The 15,457-nt window shown below is 52.3% G+C and overlaps 1 protein-coding gene across 4 annotated transcripts; it reads left to right on the top strand.

Annotated features, from left to right (window-relative positions):
- Positions 1-40: 40 nt before the first annotated feature.
- On the top strand, positions 41-14,229 carry FXYD4 (FXYD domain containing ion transport regulator 4). 4 transcript variants are annotated; one of them, XM_055352260.2, is made up of 9 exons: positions 41-2,976; positions 10,641-10,686; positions 11,639-11,696; positions 12,364-12,396; positions 12,507-12,533; positions 13,393-13,467; positions 13,589-13,628; positions 13,926-13,963; positions 14,041-14,229. In XM_055352260.2, the coding sequence occupies exons 3-9, from the start codon at positions 11,660-11,662 to the stop codon at positions 14,058-14,060; spliced, it is 270 nt and encodes an 89-aa protein (XP_055208235.1). In that variant the 5' UTR covers positions 41-2,976; positions 10,641-10,686; positions 11,639-11,659; the 3' UTR covers positions 14,061-14,229. The 4 variants fall into 4 exon arrangements, with proteins under 4 accessions (XP_055208235.1, XP_055208234.1, XP_018890301.1 ...); XM_055352259.2 differs by having other exon boundaries at positions 11,564-11,696; XM_019034756.2 differs by lacking the exon at positions 41-2,976 and adding an exon at positions 9,216-9,277.
- The last annotated feature ends 1,228 nt before the right edge of the window (positions 14,230-15,457 follow it).

Raw genomic sequence — 15,457 nt, 5'->3', positions numbered from 1 at the left:
CCTTGGTGCTGATTGGTTGGCGGCCAGCGCAGTCCTCCTTCCTCTGGCTCTCTCGCGGCCCCTTGCGGGAAGGCCTCCTGGAGGCCGTGGGGTCTTTTCTGGCGGCCTAAGTGGGCCTAACTTCTAGAGTCCCGGGGGTCGTCGCTGCCGGGGAGATCTCCGCCCCATTTCCGTGCCGCCTTGTCCTTAGGGCCCAAAGCCCCCTGCGCTAAGGGCCCTGTCCCATCTCTGCCCTACACGCGGGAGTCAGCCTAAGGCTGAGCCCTAGGACAGCAGCCGCGCCTGACGCTGCTCGCCTGCCTAGCACAGGCAGGAGGTGAGCGGAGTCGGCCGCCTCCCTCCCCAGGGCCCTCCAAGGGAGTGGGCTCCACATCCATGGGCCCGAGGAATCTGCGGAGAGACGGGAAGAGCAGGGGACACTCACAGGGCGGGGGTCCAGGCGGGAGTCCAATAGTCCTCGTGGAGACAGCTGGGAAAGGCCTCGGGGCAAGGGACTTCGGATTTCCTCATCTGCCTCAAAATAGACAGTCTAAGCTGGGTGCGGTGGCTTGCGCCTGTAATCCCAGCACTTTGGGAGGACGAGTTGGGTGGATCACCAAGTCAAGAGATCGAGAACCATCCTGGCCAACATGGTGAAACCCCATCTCTACTAAAAATTAGCCGGGCGTGGTGGCGCGTGCCTGTAGCCCCTGCTACTTGGGAGGCTGAGGCAGGAGAATCGCTTGAACCTGGGAGGCAGAAGTTGCAGTGAGCCGAGATTGCGCCTCTGCACTCCAGCCTGACAACAACAGAGCAAGACTCCGTCTCAAAAAAAAAAAAAAATGACCACGCACAGGCAGCAAGGGGCAGGGGGTGGTCCACGCTCAGCCTTCAGTACACATTTGTGGAATTAATCCCTCCCAGGACAGGTTGTGAAGAAAGCTCGTTAACCTCAAGATTCAGAAGCACCATTCACAGCACAAGCTTTGGAGTCAAATCCAGGCTGTTAACTTGCTGCGTGCGCCCCCGACTTACCTGTTTCTGCCTGTTTGCTCATCCGTAAAATGGGAACTGTGACTGAGTCTACTTTGAATCTGATTATGCTGCATGAACTCAGAAGACAGGGCTCAGTTGAGTGACTGTTCAGTTTACAAGAGCTGTTACTGTAGTTGGGAAGCGCCCTGAGACACACATGGTAAGATCGGTAGCCTAGGATAAAGGGGGCCACCATGAGAGAGACCCCAGAGGGAAACTGTTCCAGAGAAGAGAAATGTCTTGCTAAGGTCACACTGTGCCCTGGTAGCGAGCACAGGGCAGCCTGCTCCGCCCAAGCTTCCAGCCTTCTCAGCTGAGTTCTGGCCCATCAGGCTAAGCCGGAGACTAAGCCTCAAGAAAGCAGGCATTCGTAGGAAAGGGGTCCTGTAAGTCCCAAAAGCCACCTTTGCTTTGGAAGGTCTCCAAAAGGAACCTCAGATGCACTTCTCCAGAAGGCCCTAGCATTTTTGCCTGCCCCCATCCCCACCCCGCAACAACTTCTGCCCTCTTCAGGGATCCACCATTCCTATTCCTATTGCTGTGAGGTATTATAACCTTTAACAGGTGGAAAGAAAACTTCACCTCAGCCAGGTGGTATTGATACCCATCCAAGGCAGGGGACAAGTTGAGGCTTGGACAGATCCAGAGATTGGGAATCCGGGTCTTTGAGTGTACCTTCTGCAAGCACAATGGTACATCACCTCATCCACGGTGTGTACCATGCCTTAGCACTGTGTGCCCTCTGAGAGGCCCCCAATTTCTGGCCACACACTCAATCTGCAGCAACACCTTTTACACTGGAAGTGATGCAAAGTCAGTCCCTGGGTTAATGAACGTATCTTCTTAGGTATTAAACCCAGTATTTATAAATAAATGACCACAGAATGGTGTAGAAAACTTTAAAAGTTTTGGATATTAAGTGTTGGCTGGGCCAGGCGCGGTGGCTTACGCCAGCACTTTGGGATGCCAAGGCGGGCGGATCACTTGAGGTCAGGAGTTCAAGACCAGCCTGGCAAACATGATGAAACCCTGTTGTCTCCACTGAAAATACAAAAATTAGTCAGGCATGCTGGCACGTGCCTGTAATCCCAGCTACTTGGGAGACTGAGGCAGGATAATTGCTTGAATCCGGGAGGCAGAGGTTGCAGTGAGCCAAGATTGCACCCATTGCACTCCAGCCTGGGCAAAGAAGAGAAACTCTGTCTCAAAAAAAAAAAAAAAAAAAAAAAAGTGTTGGCTGGGGGTGTTGACTCACACCTGTAATCCCAACACTTTAGGAGGCCAAGGCGAGAGAATCACTTGAGCCTGGAAGGTGGAGGCTGCAATGAGCCGTGATTGTGCCACTGCACAACAGCTTGGGTGACAGAGTGAAACCCTGTCTCAAAAAAAAAAGTGTTTTTTCATCCATTAGGAGTGTTTAGATGAACTCTCTCATGGTGTGATTCCTGAGGGTTGGACTGGCAATGAAGGCTGTGTTCAGGAAGTTTCTTGCCCTGCTTCCTGGACATGCGTTTCTTACCAAAACTCCTGGAGCGATGCATTGGAATTGGACTTCTTATATAGTACAAATATGGGAAAGCTGGGTGAGAGGCACTGAAACCTACAGGAAATCAACCCTTGGGTGATGAGACTGGAAGGGTAAAGGAAAAACAACACCACTTTGCCTGAGCCTCAGCTGGGTGGGTGCAGGTCAAAGTTCGGAGGTATCAAGACGTTTCAAAGAGAAAATTACAGGATCCAGCTTCAGCTTATCTTCTCTCTCTGGCTCCAGCACTGCAAAGTATACAAAGGACCTGGTGCAGAGGAAGGGAAGTCTGTGGTCCAGAGTGGCACCTGAAGATGAGCACTTCGCAACTGGGACTCCTCCCTGCCACCTGGCCTCCCCTACTCAATGAGCTTTTCCCTGTTGCTCTATGAAGAACATAGATGTGTCCATGAAGGTGTTAATTTCCCTGAGGAAAGGTAATAAAGACTGGAATGTACCCAGATATAAAATAAAAAGGAAGTGGCAGGTATCTTACCTGGCACACAGTGGGAACATAACCTGAGATTTCTATTTTCCAAGATGGACTGAACGTCACAGGCATCAGTAGAAGGCTGAGATGGTCTATTTTGAGGAGTGCTGTACGTGTTCGCGTGTGTGTGTGCACGTGCACACCCATACACACACACACACACACACAGACTGAGATTTTGAAAGACCCAGTAAAGCCACACCCAGTGGCTCACGCCTGTCATCCTAGCACTTTGGGAGGCTGAGTTGGGAGGATCACTTAAGACCAGGAGTTCAAGACCAGCCTGGGCAACATAGGGAGGCCCTGATTCTACAAAAATTTAAAATATTGATTGGGTATGTTGGTGCATGCCTGTAGTCCCAGCTACTTGGGAGGCTGAGGTGAGATGATTACTTGAGCCTGGCAGGTCAAGGTTACAGTGAACCATGATAGCACCACTACACACCAGCCTAGGTGACAGCAAGACCTTGTCTCAAAAAAAAAAAAAAAAAAAAAGGCCGGGTGCAGTGGCTCACACCTGTAATCCCAGCACTGTGGGAAGCCAAGGCGGGTGGATCACAAGGTCAGGAGTTTCAGACCAGCCTTGCCAATATGGTGAAACCCTATCTCTACTAAAAATACAAAAATTAGCCAGGCGTGGTTGTAGGTGCCTGTAGTCCCAGCTACTCGGGAGGCTGAGGCAGGAGAATCGCTTGAACCCGAGACGAGGAGGTTGCAGTGAGCCGAGATCACACCATTGCACTCCAGCCTGGGTGACAGAGTGAGACTCCGTCTCAAAAAATAAAAAATAAAAAAAAAGACCTGGGAGACCCAGACAGAAAGTGGGAGAAAATATACCCTGCTGCAGTGACACCACCCTCAGAGAAACCACCATGGCAAGGGAGCTGGCTCAGGACATCGAGTCCTCAAAACAATGCTTTCACTAGTCTCCTTTAATAAATGAAGAAACCGAGACCCAAGGAGGTAGAAACCTTCTCCAATGTCACCTGGCTTGGGAAATGGGCCCCAAGTTTAAACTCTGCTCAGTTACTGCAGAGCCACTACGTTCTATTTCCTGCATAGAGAATGGCTGGGGGACACATGCCCAGAGACCAGCAGAGAGAGAGAGTGGGAGGCAGAGGCCAGGAAACACAGGGTCAGGCAGGCCAAGATCTGCCCTCCAGGAGACCGTGGCACCCAGAGAGGCCACACCATAAAAAGCACAGCAAGGCTGGGTGCAGTAGCTCATGCCTGTAATCCCAGCACTTTCGGGTGGATCACCTGAGGTCAGGAGTTTGAGACCAGCCTGACCAATATGGTGAAACCCAGTCTCTACTAAAATTACAAAAATTAACCTGGCGTGGTGGCATGCGCCTGTAGTCCCAGCTACTCTGGAGGCCGAGGCAGGAGAATCGCTTGAACCCGGGAGGCGGAGGTTTCAGTGAGTCAAGATCATGCCACTGCACTCTAGCCTGGGCAACAGAGCGAGACTCCATCTCAAAAAAAAAAAAAAAAAAAAAAAAAAAAAAGCACAGTGAGGCGGCTGCCCTAGGCAGTGAGGGTGTCACCATCCAGCCACCAGGCTGGGGTCCTGACCTCACCATCCACGCTACATGTGACATGGGGCAAGTCACTCAACCTTTCTCTTCCTCAGTTTTCTCACCCTTAAATTGGGGATTGTGAAAATAAAGTTTACAACACCTAAAACACTTTAAGCTTTAAGAGAGATGTGACTATGATCTGAATCACATAACATTTCACAAGTCTACTTCTTTTTTTTTTGAGACGGAGTCTCACTCTGTTGCTCAGGCTGGAGTGCAGTGGCGCGATCTCAGCTCACGCTCACTGCAAGCTCCGCCTCCTGAGTTCACGCTATTCTCCTGCCTCAGCCTCCCGAGTAGCTGGGACTACAGGCGCCCGCCACCACGCCCGGCTAATTTTTTGTATTTTTAGTGGAGACGGGGTTTCACCGTGTTAGCCAGGATAGTCTCAATCTCCTGACTATATATATGTATATCATCCCATATATATATATATATATACACACACACACACACACGCACACACACACAGGGTTTCACCCTGTCACTCAGGCTGGAGTGCAGTGGCGAGATCTCAGCTCACTGCAGCCTCTGCTTCCTAGGCTCAAGCTATCCTCCTGCCTCAGCCTCCCAAGTAGCTGGGACCACAGGTGTGCACCACCACGCCTGGCTAATTTTTTCTATTTTTGGTAGAGATAGGGTTTCACCATGTTGTCCAGGCTGATTCCATATGTTTTAATTTAAAAAATGAATAAATTGGCTGAGAGGAGTGGCTCACCACTATAATTCCAGCACTTTGGGAGTCCAAGGCAAGAGACCAAGAGTTCAAGATCAGCCTGGGCAACATAGTGAGACCTAGCCTTCACTTTTTTTTTTTTTTTTTTGAGACGGAGTCTCGCACTGTTCCCTGGACTGGAGTGCAATGGCGTGATCTCGGCTCACTGCAACCTCCACCCACTGGCTTCAAGCGATTCTCCTGCCTCAGCCTTCCGAATAGCTGGCATTACAGGCTCCCGCCACCATGCCCAGCTAATTTTTTGTATTTTTTAGTAGAGACGGGGTTTCAGTATGTTGGCCAGGCTGGTCTCAAACTCCTGACCTCGTGATCCTCCCACCTCGGCCTCCCAATGTGCTGGGATTACAGGCGTGAGCTACCACCCCCAGCCTGACTCAGCCTTCATTTTATATACAAATATTTAAATTTTAAATAAATAAATAAAGTGTTAAATAGACCTTCCTCCTAAAGAAAGACTACCTCAACTGATCAGATCTTTTTTTTTTTTTGAGATGGAGTTTCACTCTTGTTGCCCAGGCTGGAGTGCAATGGCGCAATCTTGGCTCACTGCAACCTCTGCCTCCTAGGTTCAAGCAATTCTCCTGCTTCAGCCTCCCAAGTAGCTGGGATTACAGGCATGCGCCACCACGCCCGGCGAATTTTGTATTTTTAGTAGAGATGGGGTTTCTCCATGTTGGTCAGACTGGTCTCGAACTCCCGACCTCAGGTGATCCACCTGCCTCGGCCTCCTAAAGTGCTAGGATTACAGACGTGAGCCACCACACTCGGCCCAGATCATTATAACTATGCATTAAACCTTGAATTTTAAAAAGTTAAAATTCAGCCAGGGGCAGTGGGTGGCTCACATCTGTAATCCCAACACTTTAGGCAGCCAAGGCAAGTGAATCACTAGAGTCCAGAAGTTTGAGACCAGCCTGGGCAACATGGCAAAACTCTGTCTCTACCAAAAAAAATACAAAAATTAGCCTGGCGTGGTGGTGTGAACTTGTAGTCCCAGCTACGCAGGAGGGTGAGGCAGGAGAATTGCTTGTTCCAGAAGGTCGAGGCTGCAGAGAACCATGACTGTATCATTGCACTTCAGCCTGGGCGACAGAGGGAGACCCTGTCTCAAAAAAGATTAAAAAAACAGCTAAAATCCTATTAAACATTCCTAAACTGTGTCTATATAAATGATCCCAGGCCAGGCACGGTGGCTCATGCCTGTAATCCCAGCACTTTGGGAGTCCGAGGCAGGTGGATCACTTGAGGTCAGGAGTTTGAGACCAGCCTGGTCAACGTAGTGAAACCCTGTCTCTACTAAAAATACAAAAAATTAGCTGGGCATAGAGGCTTGGGCCTGTAATCTCAGCTACTCAAGAGGCTGAGGCACAAGAATCACTTGAACCCAAAAGGCGGAGGTTATAGTGAGCAGAGATCGTGCCACTGCACTCTAGCTTGGGCAACAGAATGAGACTCTGTCTCAACAGAATGAGACTCTGTCTCAAAAAAATAAAAATAAAATAAATGATCCCAAACTTCTACATTTTACGTATTTATTGTGAGACAGGGTCTCCCTCTGTCACCCAGGCTGGAGCGCAGTGGTGCTTTCTGGGCTCACAGCAGCCTTGACCTCCCATGCTGAAGCGATCCTCCCACCTCTGCTGGAGTATAGGTGTGTGCCACCACGCCAGGCTGTTTGTTCTATTTTTTTTTGTAGAGATGGGGTCTTGCTATGTTGCCCAGACTGGTCTCAAACTCCTGGGCTCAAGTGATCTGCCCACCTTGGCCTCCCAGAGTGTCAGGATTTAACCCCCACACCCCACCGAGACTTTAAAACTCTGACTTCCATTCTTCTCTTTTTTTCTTTTTTAAGATGGAGTCTCGCTCTGTCGCTGAGGCTGGAGTGCAGTGGCACGATCTCAGCTTACTGCAACCTCCACCTCCCAGGTTCAAGCGATTCTCCTGCCTCAGTTTCCCAAGTAGCTGGGACTACAGGAGCGCGCCACCACGCGGGGCTAATTTTTGTATTTTTAGTAGAGATGGGGTTTCACCATGTTGGCCAGGCTGGTCTTGAACTCCTGATCTCATGTTCTGCCCTCCTCAGCCTCCCAAAGTGCTGGAATCACAACCATGAGCCACCGCCCCCAGCCATGACTTCCATTCTTTACAATCCTTACTTCCTGAGCAGGCTATCCTTAACCTTTACACTTAAATAAACTCCTTTAAAACTAAAATCTAACCTGTTTGACTATTGTAGATTGACAGGCTAATGAGAGTATGAACCTCCAAAGACTTCTGTGAGGGCTAAGTGCAGTCATATATGCAATGAGCTCAAGTAAACAGCTGGCCGAGGAAACACCAGGACGCCTCATCTGTGCTAAGCCCCATGCAGCATGCACACAGACACAGGCCCACCTCAGCCTCCCAAAGTGCTGGGATTACAGGCGTGAGCCGCCTTTCCCAACCAATATTTTATATTTTTACACAAGTGACAGCATCCTTTCAGACTGCCCTATACTTTTTTTCCACTTAAAAGTATGTCTGGGCCAGACATAGTGTCTCACACCTGTAATCCCAGCATTTTGGGAGGCCGAGGCAGGTGGATCGCCTGAGGTCAGGAGCTCGAGACCAGCCTGCTCAACATAGCGAAATCCCATCTCTACTAAAAATACAAAAATTAGCTGGGCACAGTGGTGTGTGCCCGTAATCCCAGCTACTCGGGAGGCTGAGACAGAATTGCTTGAACCTGGGAGGTGGAGATTGTGGTGTGCCAAGATTGAGCCACTGCACTCCAGCTTGGGTGACAAAGCAAAATTCCAGCTCAAAAATAAATATATAAATAAACAAACAAACCAACTAAACCATCATTGCTCTCCCCAGCCCTCCCAGCCCAGAGACCCCCATCCCTTGTCAGCCATCCCCCCTTACCTTCTGGACAGGGACAAGTGTCCCTCATTTGGAAAAGAATTAAGGAGGGGTAACAGCAGACTAGGGAGGCCTGGGGTCCTCCACACACCTGTGTGGGGTGACTTTGGCCCCCAGCAACAAGGCAGGCCTGAGGTCTGCAGAGGGAGGCAGCCCACTCCTCAGCCGGGAGCGTCTATCCTCCTCCTGGCCCCATCCCTCACCTGTGGGGGAGGCTAAGTGGGTGTCAGGGCCCTGTCAGAGGGTGAGCCACCCCTGGGGGTGCCCATCAGCCACCAGCCTCCCTTCAGTAGACACCCAGCCAAAGTGACAGCAGTGGCATGGCACTGCTGAGCACAGGGAGCCTCAAGGTCAGTGCCTGGCTCCTGGTATCCTCCGTGGTCCCCAGGACACCCCCACACAGAGGTCCCAGAACCCCCACAGCTGGCACAAGAGCCCAGGAACACCCTACCCAGCACCCTCCAGGTCCCTCTTTTAGGATCTGGGTGAGCTAAAGAAGCCAAAAGAAAGGCTGGGCGCGGTGGCTCACGCCTGTAATCCTAGCACTTTGGGAGGCCGAGGTGGGCGGATTGCCTGAGCTCAGGAGTTGGAGACCAGCCTGGGCAACACATTGAAACTCCATCTCTACTAAAATACAAAAAAAATTAGCCAGGTGTGGTGACGTGCACCTGTAGTCCCAGCTACTCGGGAGCCTGAGGCAGAGGAATTGCTTGAACCCAGGAGGCAGAGGTTGCAGTGAGCTGAGATTGCATCACTGCACTCCAGCCTGGGTGACAGAGTGAGACTCCATCTCAAAAAAAGAAAAAAAAAAAAAAAGAAGAAGCCAAAAGAGGGTCTTCGGCCCAGCCCGCCCCTCCCCAACAGCCCTGGGTGTGGCAGGGAGCCTGACCAGTTCCCTCCAGCCTGCGTCATGGAGCCCTGGGCGTGGCTGCAGGGTTTAAAGAGCCGACCCACCTGCCCAGCAGCCTCCTCAGATCCATTCTCTTTGCTGCCAGCTCAGGTGAGCCCTCGCCAAGGTGACCTCGCAGGTGAGCAGGCGTCCACTTTGGGGCTGCTGGGTGAAGGGGGTGGGTGCCCAAGAATTCTGAGTAATGAGGAGCCTGTTGAGGGGTCTTAGGACAGATATGGCTGCAGCAGCCGCTTGAAGGCCTCCTGCTTTGCACCCACTGTCATATGGATGGTGGGTTGGGGGCTGGAGGAAACAGAAGCCAGCCCTTGGCTACAGAATATATGAGCTGGTGGGGTGCACCTCTGGTCCCAACTGCTTGAGATACTCAGGTGAGGAGATCACCTGAGCCAAGAGAGTTCAAGGCTGCAGTGAGCCGAGATCACGCCACTGCTCTCCATCCTGGGTAACAGAGCAAGACCCTGTCTCAAAAAAAAAAAAAAAAAAAAAATAGTAATAATAATAATAATAAAATAAAAAATGTGACCTAGAGTTGAGACCCTCGTATTCCAGGAACTCCAGGTTGGTGAAGGTAGAGAGACCAGTGAAGGCTGGGGGAAGCCAGCTTTGGAGACTGCTCCTAGCCCAAGAACCGATGTTCAGAAGCAGTGCCTAACAGTCTCTCCCTCCAGTGCCTCCCTCCCACTGCAGAAGGACCGTGTGTTTATTTATGGATGTATTTATTTATTTATTTATTTTTTATTTTTTTTTTTTTTTTTTTGAGACGGAGTCTTGCTTTGTCACCCAGGCTGGAGTGCAGTGGCGCGATCTCGGCTCACTGCAAGCTCCACCTCCCGGGTTCACGCCATTCTCCTGCCTCAGCCTCCCGAGTAGCTGGGACTACAGGCGCCCACTACCACGCCCAGCTAATTTTTTGTATTTTTAGTAGAGATGGGGTTTCACCGTGTTAGCCAGGATGGTCTCGATCTCCTGACCTCGTGATCCGCCCTCCTCGGCCTCCCAAAGTGCTGGGATTACAGGCGTGAGCCACCGCGCCCGGCCGTATTTATTTATTTATTTTGAGATGGAGTCTCACTCTGTTGCCCAGGCTGGAGTGCAGTGGCAGGATCTCGGCTCACTGCAACCTCCACCTTCCAGGTTCAAGTGATTCTCCTGCCTCAGCTTCCCAAGTAGCTGGGAATACAGGTGCCTGTCACCACACTCAGCTAATTTTTGTATTTTTAGTATAGATGGGGTTTTGCCATGTTGGCCAGGCTGATCTTGAACTCCTGACCTCAGGTGATCCACCCACCTCAGCCTCCCAAAGTGCTGGGATTATAGGTGTGAGCCACTGCGCCCAGCCTATGGATGTATTTATTGTAACAGGTTTTTAGTGCTTACTGTGTGCTAGGCATAGTTCTTAGGCTTGACAAATAGTAGTTCACGTAATTCCATCGCTATAACCTTATGAGGTTGCTACTATTCTGATGATCCTCCTTTTACAGGACACTGGTGAAGGAGCAGTGAGGAACTTGCAGAGTCACACAGTTGGTAAGTTGCTGAGAAGGGACCCAGCACAGACAGATGGCCCTGGATCTGTGATCTCATCAGGAGGCCAGTGCTGGGTACAGCAGATGATGACAATGGCTTCAGTATTGAAAACTTGACCACACTAGGCTAACAATATGCAGAGGGCTGGGAGGGGGCCTGCGCTCAAAGACTCAGCCTCCCTAAGGACAAGTAAATGGGGTCCTGGCTACTTCCAACCTGAGGGAGAAATGTCATACCACAGGAGGTCTATACTCTGAGAGCAGAATCTGAGTCTGCTGGAGCAGGGTCCCTTGCCAGGGCTGGCAGGGGAGGTCCTGGCTGCTGCAGTCATCTCATCCCAGGACTCAGCACTCCCTCCCTCCTCTGCACCCTTGCTTTTGTGGAGGCTCTCTGGGAATTCAGACTGAGGGTGCTGGACTCTGGCCACCCCAGGCCCAGACCTTTGGGAACAACAGCCTGGGGCCTGATAACAATGCCCTTTGTGTGGGGTTAGGAAGGCAGGCTCCAGACCCTGACTTAGAATAGCAGCCACCTGACCCTGGGCATCTGATTACACCTCTCTAAGCTCCATTTTTTTTTTCTCCTCTGAAATAGAGACAATAATAGTATCTTCCTCATGGGGAGGAGTAGGGGGTGGGTTTGTCGCATGGATTTTAACAACGCCTTCTACAGCACTTACTCTGTGCAGGCACAGTTTTGAGCTCTTAGCTTGTGCTTACTCAATCCACACAACTCCTCCAGGCCATCACCATCTCTAGATGGGAAGACACAAAGTAGTTACTTTCCCAAGATCTCCCCACAAGCAAGTGTATCCTTGGGGTTTGTACACCTACTTTCACCACGGGGCTCTGCCTGCCCCCGCCCCCGCCTCCTCTAGCTGACCAAGTGAGCTGTGAGCCTGGAGCAGATCCGTGGGCTGCAGACCCCAGCCCCAGTGCCTCTCCCCCTGCAGCCCTGCCCCTCGAACTGTGACATGGAGAGAGTGACCCTGGCCCTTCTCCTACTGGCAGGTGAGTCCTCCCAGTCTCCTGGGACCCTCTTGCATTCACCCCACCCACAAAGGCAGCAAAAGCCAGACAACATCTCCTTTGGGAGTCTGGTGTTCAATCAGCATGCTTTATTTAAACTGCCAATTTAGAGAGAAACATGAAGGAAATGACAGTACAGGTAGGATGAGAATATTGCAAAAAGGTCCTAATAGCTCCAGAGGAATTGAACCATGGAAAACATTAACCACCTGTGGCTTGAAGACAAAAGCAGGGTGGCACAGAGGCTCAGGCCTGTAATCCCGGTGTTTTGGGAGGCCAAGGTGGGAGGATCACTTGAGCCTGGGAGGTCGAGGTTGCAGTGAGCTAGGATTGCACCATTGCACTCCAGCATGGGTGACAGAGAGAGGTTCCGACTCATAAAAAAGACAAGCATTCCCTGTTTCTTCAGGGGGCAGAGACGTAACAAACCATCCCAGTCAGCCCGCACACAGGAGCATCAGGAAGCCTGGGACAGCAGGGCTTGGGCGGGGCCACACCCTGAGGCTGTGTGGGGCTGGGGAGGGCATGAGGAAGGGAACTGGTGGCTCCAGGGTCACCCCACAACCTCCGGGCTGGGGTCCTGCTGTCTGGCTCACTTGGACACCAGTGTCATGAATTCCCACCCATTTTCTCTGCTCCTCCCACACAGGCCTGACTGCCTTGGAAGCCAATGACCCATTTGGTGAGTGAGGCCCCCAAACAGCCTGCCCACTCTGCCCACATCTCCCCTCTGACACCCACATCCTGTCTCCTGGTTCTGGTTCTGAAGTCTTTTTGCCCCACTTTTTCTAGCCAATAAAGACGATCCCTTCTACTATGGTAAGAGCCGATATTCCCACCCCCACCCGACCCTTGCCTATCCTGGACCTCTTTGCTAGACAAGTTGGTGAGGGGTAGTGTGGACCTAGTGTAGACAGTGGGATGGGGGATTAAACCTGGTCTCTGTGAGAGCGTCGCTCCAACAAGGGGAGGGTGGCCACAGGACGCTTAGGAACCCTCCTGGAGAAGGGCTGGTGCCTGGGCGGTTAGGCCCCCCGATAAATCACCCCTACCCTCTTGCCTTCACTCACCCTCACCCTCCCTTTCCCTAGTCCCCAGCCCTCAGGCGGTCCTCCGCTCCTCCTCTCCCCTGGGCCTCAGCTCCAGGACAGCTTTCCTTGATCATCCTTCAAAGCCCCTTCTTTGCGCATGTCCACTTCTTTTTTTTTTTTTTTTTTTTTTTTTGAGACAGATTCTGACTCTGTCGCCTAGGCTGGAGTACAGTGGCATGATCTCGGCTCACTGCAACCTCCATCTCCCGGGTTCAAGCAATTCTCCTGTCTCAGCCTCTCGAGTAGCTGGGACTACAGGAGCCTGCCGCCACGCCTAGCTACTTTTTGTATTTTTAGTAGAGATGGGGTTTCACCATATTGGTCACGCTGGTCTCGAACTTCTGACCTCAGGTGATCTGCCCGCCTTGGCCTCCCAAAGTGCTGGGATTACAGGTGTGAGCCACCGCACCCAGCCTCACTTTTTTTCTTCTTAGTGTTTCCCCACCAGACACAGAATGATGCCTCTGTTGCTGGCTTGTCTTTATGTATATGGCAGCAGCTGGCACAAGCAGGGGCTCAGGAATGTCTTTTGAATGAATGACTGAGGCCCCAGGCTGGTGCAAGCTCACTCTCTGTACCCACCCCAGACTGGAAAAACCTGCAGCTGAGCGGACTGATCTGCGGAGGGCTCCTGGCCATTGCTGGGATCGCGGCAGTTCTGAGTGAGTGGCAGGACAGGTGGGGCTGGAGGACAGGGTGGGGCTGGCGGACAGGGTGGGGCAGAAAGAGAGAGTGCTCTCATTCCAGCACTCACCCTGGCGCTGACCCCTCTCTCTCTCCCAGGTGGCAAATGCAAATGCAAGAGCAGCCAGAAGCAGCACAGGTGAGCCTGACCCTATGGTGCACTCCTCCTTCGGGGCAGAACTACGAGGGGACAGTCCTGACCTGGAGAGTGGACAGCGTCCTGGCCACTCGCTGGGCTTGCAGCTGGCTTTGTTATTCAGATAGTCAACCCTGAAGGGCCCCAGTCAGGAAAGCTCTGACCTCGGTATTGTGGGAAGTGACGATGGAAGGAGAGCAAGGAGGTGCACTCCTGGGGCCGGGCAGCAAGAGTCTGGGATATAGGGGAGAAGGTCCTCCAGGCTAACCTGATACTACTCTGATGTGGTCCTTTCTCTAGTCCTGTACCTGAGAAAGCCATCCCACTCATTACTCCAGGTGAGACGGGCTTCTGTGGGCTGAGGGGGTGTCTGTGTAAGGACTGTGTCTGATGGCCTGCCCGCCACTCTCCGCAGGCTCTGCCACTACTTGCTGAGCACAGGACTGGCCTCCAGGGATGGCCTGAAGCCTAACACTGGCCCCCAGCACCTCCTCCCCTGGGAGGCCTTATCCTCAAGGAAGGACTTCTCTCCAAGGGCAGGCTGTTAGGCCCCTTTCTGATCAGGAGGCTTCTTTATGAATTAAACTCGCCCCACCACCCCCTCCTCGGTAGTCTTGTGATCCATCGTCTTTGGGTCTGGGGGTGGGTAATCCCTTGGATTGCTGACTTTCCCTGGATGCCCACTCCCAGCAAGCTTCCCAATCCCTGAGTCCCTGCCGCCCAACTGTCTCCTATGGCTCCCACTCCAGCAAGCCCCACAGAGAGACCCATGCACTGTGAGACACCACAGTGTTATAACAGAAGACCTTTCCATTTCCACCACTTGCACGGGGGCCCTAGAAGTCCTGATGCCTCAGGTACCCATGACTTCCTTTAATCTAGAGTGACCCCCAGGGCTCACCCCCCATTGAGACCTCAATTGAGACCCCCCATTGAGACCTCACCCAGTGAATGCTCTCTATGGTAGAAAATGTAGCAATTCCTTTGACCCATCCCAGTAAAATCCTCAGCTCACCCCATGGGCCCCCCTTCTCCCAGGAAATATCCTGTGAAATTCCATGAAGAAGTATGTCTCGAGAAGCCCTGCATAGTGCATGTGGGAGACAAACACCATGTGTGCAAATCCAAGTTCTTTGGCATGCCCGAACTCCCCTCCAGGAAGACCTCCCTGGCAATGTCCCTGTGGCACCCCGGGCATGGGTGTGAAGTTCCACTACTGCCTGGTGCCCATCCTGCAGTCCTGCCCCTTGACAGCCCAGGAGAAGGAACTGAGACCACTTCTAGCCTCTGCCTCCAGCAAAGGCCAGAGAACAATGGAGTCCCTGCCAGGTGGCAGCTCCCAATCTGAGGCCAGGGCTTGGGCTGGGTAGCTGTCTCCAATGATGCACCCTTCCTCCATGTCTCAGGGTGGGCCACATCCTTGAGAAGTATGATGTATCCTAGACTTAGGGTCACCTGCCTTGTGGGTGGGGTCAGAGACTTGTGCAGGGCCCCAGAGGTGTAAAAATGAGGTCCACATGTCTTCCAGGGCCTTTGAAACAGGACATGTAGGGGCTGAGAGCAAGGTTCCAAGGTGGGGCTGAGTGGGACTAAAGATACCTGGCTGAGTCCAGCCACTATCAGGGAATCTTGGGTGGGTCACAGAAGGCCTGGCAAGCCCCAGTGCTTTGGGGAAGCTGTCCTGTACCGGCAGCCCCAGGTGGTATGGCCAGCCCAGAGGCAGCGCTGAGTCTGCACAGGTGGACCTAGGGAGGGGCCTGTGCGCAAACCACCCTGGTGGAGGGAATTAGCAGCACGACTGGAATGCAGGCGATAGGATCACTGAGGAGGCA

This window comes from Gorilla gorilla, chromosome 8 (genome assembly GCF_029281585.2).
Source record: "Gorilla gorilla gorilla isolate KB3781 chromosome 8, NHGRI_mGorGor1-v2.1_pri, whole genome shotgun sequence".
Classification (NCBI taxonomy): Eukaryota; Metazoa; Chordata; class Mammalia; order Primates; family Hominidae; genus Gorilla; species Gorilla gorilla.
The sequence above is the reverse complement of the archived record's forward strand: the minus strand, read 5'-3'. Positions and strand labels throughout refer to the sequence as shown.

Excerpts from the sequence above, each read along its gene's own strand:
- FXYD4 (XM_055352260.2), top strand. The coding sequence starts at position 11,660 with ATGGAGAGAGTGACCCTGGCCCTTCTCCTACTGGCAG. Across the intron at positions 12,534-13,392 it reads AGACGATCCCTTCTACTATG|ACTGGAAAAACCTGCAGCTG; the intron begins GTAAGAGCCGAT and ends TACCCACCCCAG. Across the intron at positions 13,629-13,925 it reads AGCAGCCAGAAGCAGCACAG|TCCTGTACCTGAGAAAGCCA; the intron begins GTGAGCCTGACC and ends TCCTTTCTCTAG.